General features: G+C 36.2%; 1 protein-coding gene across 1 annotated transcript in view; it reads right to left on the reverse strand.

The window, feature by feature from the left end:
* The window catches only part of LOC107658656 (dopamine beta-hydroxylase-like), a 16805-nt gene that overhangs the window by 8896 nt on the left and 622 nt on the right, over positions 1 to 7287 (reverse strand). Inside the window, exons 2-5 of the mRNA XM_016447297.1 lie at positions 4755 to 4901; positions 4125 to 4382; positions 2450 to 2626; positions 767 to 869 (exon numbers count right to left, since the gene is read on the reverse strand). Of these exons, the coding sequence (XP_016302783.1) occupies positions 767 to 869; positions 2450 to 2626; positions 4125 to 4382; positions 4755 to 4901 (685 nt within the window). The remainder of the gene's footprint in view (positions 1 to 766; positions 870 to 2449; positions 2627 to 4124; positions 4383 to 4754; positions 4902 to 7287) is intronic.

The raw sequence follows: 7287 nt of genomic DNA on the forward strand, positions 1-7287 counted from the left end.
GCAACAACAATACTACAGCGAGAATAATACGCCTTCTTTCTTTGCGTGAACATTTGGGCAGCGTTATGCAAATCCTCCCACACAGTGATGTAGACAGGTGGGGGTGTGTTTAAACGAGGCGTTTTAGGTAGGCGTGGCTGACTCTTAACTTTTATAAAGAATATCTCTTTGGATTTGAGACTTTAGTCTTTGCAACTTTACAGATCTTCTTTATGCACCAAGAGCTTGTAACACTCCAAAGAGAAAGGAAAAATTGAAATCGCATCATATGACCCCTTTAATAAAAATAAACTTCTGGGAGACAAGAGTAAAAGTGCCAAAGTTGAAAAAAAAATAATCATAGTGTAGAAAACCTGAATCCTATTATATTTGCACTCTCAAAAAAAAAAAATCCAAATGTGCCAAATACTGTATCCCACAATGCACTGAGCTTCACTGGAGGCAACATCTGCCACAATTTCTACTGTCTCCTTCTTAATTTATTTAGGCTGACAAAAATTACGTAGTAGCAAAATTAAGTAATTACACAAAAGTAGTTTAAAAATGCAAGATAAGTAATTTTATTTGATAACTAAAGTAAATACATAATGAGGTCATGAGATAACAATGTAGCATTCTAGCATAATGTCTACTACTTCACATGCTAGATTTTAAGAATTGGTAAGCAGTGTATAGTGTATACTGTGCAGAGTTATGCAGCATTCTGAACGTAGTCTTAGCCAACTGGGCTGAAGTGCATCTTTGGCACACTTTATGTGCTGCATACCTGATATAAGGAGAGGGTTGTGGTAATGAACTTCAAGCCGAAGGAACCTAGAAGAACCTTCTCCTCCCAGAGGCAAACCAGCATCAGCTGGATAGTAGAATGGCTGCGTGTACAGACACACATACAGAACTTTATATGAACTTTAATAAGATTGATTGGGCTGCAGTGTAGCTTCTGATTTATGCTTTGCAGGCTAAAATATATTGGAGCTAATGCACAAGAAGCTTATGCCAACTCCGACTCGGTCAGAACCAGAAAAATCTCGTAGATCCATGACAGTTCACGACCAGCGGTTTAGACTTATGAAGACGAGCAAAGTGGAAACCTAAACCCTCACCCTTATCAGTCTACTTTTAAAACTTGCGTGCCTCTTTACGTAACCATCCTACTTCCACCTCCAGTTTCTCGCCCCATTCCAGTTTCTCTCTCTATCACACTCTCCTGGCTCTCACCCACTCCCCCTCCTTCTCTCACAAACATTTAAAAACCAAATGGTGAAGAAGAAAAAAAAAAGACCAACTGCAATCTACTGAAGAAAAACATCTAATTTTTGCTACATAATCTCATTTCTCCAGCTTGACATTGGCAGCTAGCAGAACACATGATTTGTGTTTGTTTTACTCCCATGTGATCTCATTGGAGGCCCGTCTCTCTCTCTATCTCTCTCTCCGAGCTCGGCATCGGTCCTTGGCTCCATAACTGATTTATCAGGACGCCTCTGCTTTCAGATTGGCTCACAGCTCTGCTCAAACCATGACTGGCACCTACCTAGAGTGGGCGAATTGGCACATATAAAGCCTATCTGTATGTTTGCCTCCTAAAATGGACTCCTAAAGATGCTCATAATCATATGTTCTGTTTTTAGCTTACAAACTTAGCGCTAAAGTACGGAGCCCCGCACATGGCATGCAGGAAAAAAAATAGTAGGCTAAATCGTGTGCACGATTTGCTGTTTCGTTCCCTCAATTTATAAATTGTGCGCACGATTTTCTATTTCGTTCCCTCGATTTATAAATTGTGCACACAATTTACTAATTCGTTCCCTCGATTTGCTAAATCGTGCACACGATTTATAAATCGAGAGAACGAATTAGTAAATTGTGCACACGATTTAGCAAATCAAGGGAACGAAATAGTAATCGTGTGCACGTTTTAGTACATCGAGGGAACGAATTAGTAAATCGTGCGCACGATTTATTTATTTTGTCTTGCATGTCATGTGCGGGGCTCCGTACTAAAGAGAGAGAATCTGATGTAGAAAGTGACCTCTATCGATGTGATTCATGATGAAACATTGCAAAACATCAAAAGCATACAGTCTGAAAGGACAGCCATAAAAGTGCTATTAAACTAAAGGGGAAGACCTTCATTTCCTCACATAAAGCAATTAAATGGCTTCAGGAGACTTGATATATAGCAAATATGTCCACTTTTATGGTCATTTTACAGAACTTGTGTGTCTATTTTGGAGCTTGAGACACCCTGGTTATTCTATACTTTTATAGGAAAAGAGCAGCATGAACATTCTTCAAAATATCTCTTTTTGTGTTCTTCAGAAGTAAGCCAGCCATACAGGTCTTGAATGACATAGCAAGCTATATAACAGAATTTTAATTTTTGAATGAGCTGTCACTTTAATTCTGTACTATGTACTGTAAATGCAGTATGCAGTAGTTCACGTACCTCCGCTCCCATGGCCCAGGCAGCCAGAACGTGTCGGCAGTAATTGAGTTTGCGGGGCTTCATCTTTGAATCGCAGGAGCCGCTGAATTGAGGCACAGTGTCCATCTGAGGAGAGCATTCGAACACTTCGATGTGATGAACAATGGCTTCATTACCAGGAGTGATCACAGACTCGTACTGCAAAAAAATAAGTCATTTGTTTTCACCATTAATAACCAAGATTAAGACATGTAAATTGACTGAGGAGGGGAAAACAAGTTAAAAACTAATTTTTCATTCAGAGTGTGCAAAAAAAAAAAAAGCATAAAAAATAGCTGTTGCTTAAAAAAAAAAAAAAAAAAGAAGAGGTGCATTGTGCAGCATAAAAGAACATACAATCCTCAAATGGATTTTGGAAATGTCACACTTTGTTTTTAGGTCCAATTATTGCTATTATTTAACTATTAACTACGACTTTTGCCTCTGAAAACTCCTAATTTGCTGCTTATTAATTAGTTAGTAAGGTAGTTGTTACGTTTAGGTATTGAGTAGGATTAGGGATGTAGAATATGGTCTTGCAGAATGTGTGTTTTATAAGCACTAATAAACAGCCAATGTTAGTAATAGGCATGCTAATAAGCAACTAGTTAATAGTGAGAATTGGTCTCTATACTAAAGTGTTACCAAAATGTTTTGTAGAAATTGCTTGTGTGTGATTCACAGAAAAAGTTGAGATGCTGTGCAATTATCAGAAATTTGTCTAACGTCTTTACATAGAAAAACAATTAAAAAAGCAGCATAGTAGAACAAAAATGTGTTGTGTGTTTATTTGATAACTGGACAACATATGCTAAATTAATTACATAATGAGGTCATGAGATCACAATGTATCATTCTACTGATTGAAATCATTACATAATGTCCACAATTTCACTTACTATTTTTCATGTTGATGTACTATAGTGTAGGGTATTTTATATTATATATCATATAAAAGATCAGGATCTCGAAGCGGATGCAGTTGAAAAGTTGAAATTTCTGACTTAAAAGCAAAGTGCTCATGCTCGATTCATTGGAAAAGTTGTGAGACCTGGTGCAACAGTCAAAAACATCTGTCTAACATGTTTAGAAAAGCAATTAAAAAGCAGCGTAGTAGACGAGTCACACATTTGCCACTATGTCAGTGCACAGCCTGTAAGTATGTTTTCATATTTAAAGGATTTGCCACTGATGATTCAAACGCGAGTTTTGAGCAGTGTAGAGTAGCGCTTGTTGTTTGTCGTTTCTCCAATCACAAATGCAGACATGGTTTTAATGTTTACGCGGCGTGATGCAACACAATGTGTAAAAAGACAGTATAAGTCATTATAATCAGTAATTATGTCCCCACTGGATGCTACAAATGCCTGTTTGTAATGGGTTTTAATGTTTTTGTCTGCTTTGCAACGATTTGCATTGTGAAAAGCGCTATACAAATAATTTTGAATTGAATTGAATAGTAATAATGATTGCATTAGAAACTCCATTAATCATATTCAGATCCAGTTTTTACATCACCCCAAAAGTGTTTTACTAAAGAGCATTATAGTTGCTCAAAGTACCTCGTATGCACCAATTATATAGGTATCATGTCTCTAAAGTTTCACGTAGAAAAGTTAAATGTAATGTGCAAGTGGCTCCAAGACTTTCAGGTTACCATGACAATGTGGTTCTTGGGCATCTTAGGCGGGAGCTGATAGATGTGGCACCAGTAAGTGGTTTCCTGTGTGGGGATGATGACATCAGGGGCCAGGACCTCCAGCGTGCGGACATCTCTCGGGAGAGCAGGGGACGGAGCGTCTGGACGCAGGAGCAGCACTCGCTGGACGCCAGGCTGGAGACGGGATATGTTGAGCTCATGCAAAGATAGGATGGGCCGCTCCAGCATGGCGTAGATGATGTGGACAGTACCTTCCTGGAAATAAGGAATCCTGTTGTTATTTTAGTCATTATTTACATTCACTTTGATGTTTTTCCAGACCCATGTTCATTCTATGGAAAAGAGCAGCCTGAACATTCTTCAAAACATCTTGTTTTGTATTTCAAGGAAAAAAAGAAAATCATACAGGTTTGGAACGACATGAGGGTGAGTAAATAATGACAAGGTTTATATACATTTAATTTAGACTCTTTCCTAACACTTCCAAACATTTAGACCAGGAAACAATACTACTGTAAATTGAGCACAAAACGTTATTTCCTGACCCAATACTATTGTCCACATGTCTCTTTGTACTACCTCTACCCTCTCTATCTGCTATTCTGATTCATTTGTTTACTAACGCACCTCTATGATGTAGTCGTGCGGGTCGCAGGTGCTGAATGGTCTTTTGAAGAGCAGGAGGAAGCCTTCAGTCGACTGATGAGTCTCCAGCAGCTCATAGTCCTGCTGAGTGTCCAACATCACTCTGCCTTCATTATCACTCCAAGCATCCTAAGAAAATGAAATGCAATCATGAAAACATCATTTTGACTATGTCTCTACCATTCAAATGTTTTAAGGCTTTTATGTATGGAAGACCATTTCTGCCACGGAATAAATAAGGTGATTGCGGCTTTTTTCCTCACAATTCTTATAAAAAAAAGTCAGAATTACAAGAAAAAGTTTGAATTGAAAGATAAAATTCTGTGGCGGACAAAAAGAATTACAAGGTTTAAACGTAGAATTGTGAAGTATAAACTCGGAATTTGCAAGAAAAGGGTCAGATTTCTGAATTTATTTATAATGAGTTTATCTCTCGCAATTTTAAATGTATATCTTGTAATCTATCTTGTAATATCTTCTCCTCAGAATTGTGAATTAATTTCTTGAAATTCTGAATTTAGATCTTGCAATTCTGACTTTTTTCTCCGAATTGTGAGTTCATATCTTGCAATTCTGAATTTATATCTTGCAATTCAGTTTTTTTCTCTGAATTGTGAGTATATATTTTACAATTCTGACTTTTTCTTCAGAATTGTGACTTCATTTCTTGCAATTCTGAATTTATATCTTTCAATTCTGACTTGTGAGTTTATATCTCACAATTTTGAATTTTTCCACAGAATTGTGAATTAATTTCTTGCAATTCTAAATTTATATCTTGCAATTCTGTCTTTCTTTGAATTGTGAGTTTATGTCTAACAATTTTTTTTTTTCCCTCAGAATTGTGTTCATAACTTGCAATTCTGACTTTTTCTCAAAATCGCAAGTTTATATCTTGCAATTCTGAGTTTATATTGTGCAGTTCTGACCTTTTTCTCATAATGTGAGTTCATATCTCGCTATTTTGACAATCTCCGAATTATGAGAAAAAAGTCAGAATTGTGAAATATAAACTAAATTGTTATATACACTCGCAATTATGAGAGGAAATCTCAGAATTGTCAGAAATACTTGCAATTGCAAGAAAAAGTCAGAATTGTAAGATAAGAAGTCGTAATTACCTTTTTTTCATTATTTATTCCATAGCATAAACACAGACAAACACACACACACAAAAAAACAGAATTGCGAGATGTAAACTCAGAATTCTGAAATAAAAGTCAGAAGTGTCTTATATAAACTCAGAATTGTGAGATGTGAACTCAGAATTGCAAGACAAAATTCTATAATAATAAATGCTAAGGTTAGTATTCTGAGAAAAAAAAGTCAGAATTGTGAGATAAAAGTATTTATGTTCACCAAGGCTGCATTTATTTAACTAAAAAATACAGTAAAAATACTAATATTACGAAATATTATTACAACAATTTTATAATTATGTTTTAATATAAGATCCTTCGGAAATCATTCTAATATGCTGAATTTGAAATATTTTACTGCCAGCCATTTTCCATGCCCTACAATGTTTTGACTTACTGTCTGTAACTCTTCTCCTTGACATACGCTGTGGGAGGAAGGCTGAGCGGCTGGCCATACAACATTTATTCAAAACGGACCGAACTGTGCAGTCCAAAGGCAAAATAATCAAATAAATCATGCATAATGAATGAAGGAGGGCCTTGACACACGCATGACCTTCTACTTTCAAGCACTTTATTTGGGGCGCGGCAGGCAAAACCCAGATGTGAGCTGTTCAGCTCGATGTTAGGAAGCAGTATTGCACTATACGACTGAACAAGAGCTCTACGTGTGTGGGTGTCTACTGTAGCCGGGCAATCATAACAAGATCCAGAAAGCAAGACTTTTCAGACTCAAGAGTAACAGAGAGAGCTTGCTCTGACACTGGGGTTAGAAATTTGTCATCAGTCGTTCATTATTTAGCAACAAAAAAATCACAAGTTGAGCGCGGCCTTTTAAATAGTTCACCCAAAAATGAAAATTCTGTCATTATTTACTCAACTTCATGTCGTTCCAAACCTGTATGACTAATGTTTCTTCTGGTTACACACAAAATACATTTTTAAGGCAAGACACTGCAGGTAAACCCCTTGTTCTTTCACACACAGTTCTTTCAAAGTAGTGGAAAGAGCAAAATTCACATTTAACTGTTAATTTTATTACACTTTATCTATTTGCCTCTTACAGTACATCTTTAAAGTCTGTTGTCTCAAAATTAGCCAAAAATGTCCTCTTCAGTAGCAAACCAAATTTTCTATATAACTTAACTTATAACCCAATCTATATTCTAAGGGGTTTGTTCATATAACATTCATCTGATTTATTTTGTTCTTAACACATGGTAAATTTTCTAGCTGTTTATCCAGTGTTCAGATTAGATGTCATATTTAAGTCAAAAATTAAATTAATTAAATCAACATAACCAAAAACTTGAAATGCAAAACAACTGTCTTATATTATGAATAATCAACTGGTAAATATATATAATATAATATAA

This window comes from Sinocyclocheilus anshuiensis, unplaced genomic scaffold, assembly GCF_001515605.1.
Source record: "Sinocyclocheilus anshuiensis isolate Anshui unplaced genomic scaffold, SAMN03320099.WGS_v1.1 scaffold567, whole genome shotgun sequence".
Taxonomy (NCBI): domain Eukaryota; kingdom Metazoa; phylum Chordata; class Actinopteri; order Cypriniformes; family Cyprinidae; genus Sinocyclocheilus; species Sinocyclocheilus anshuiensis.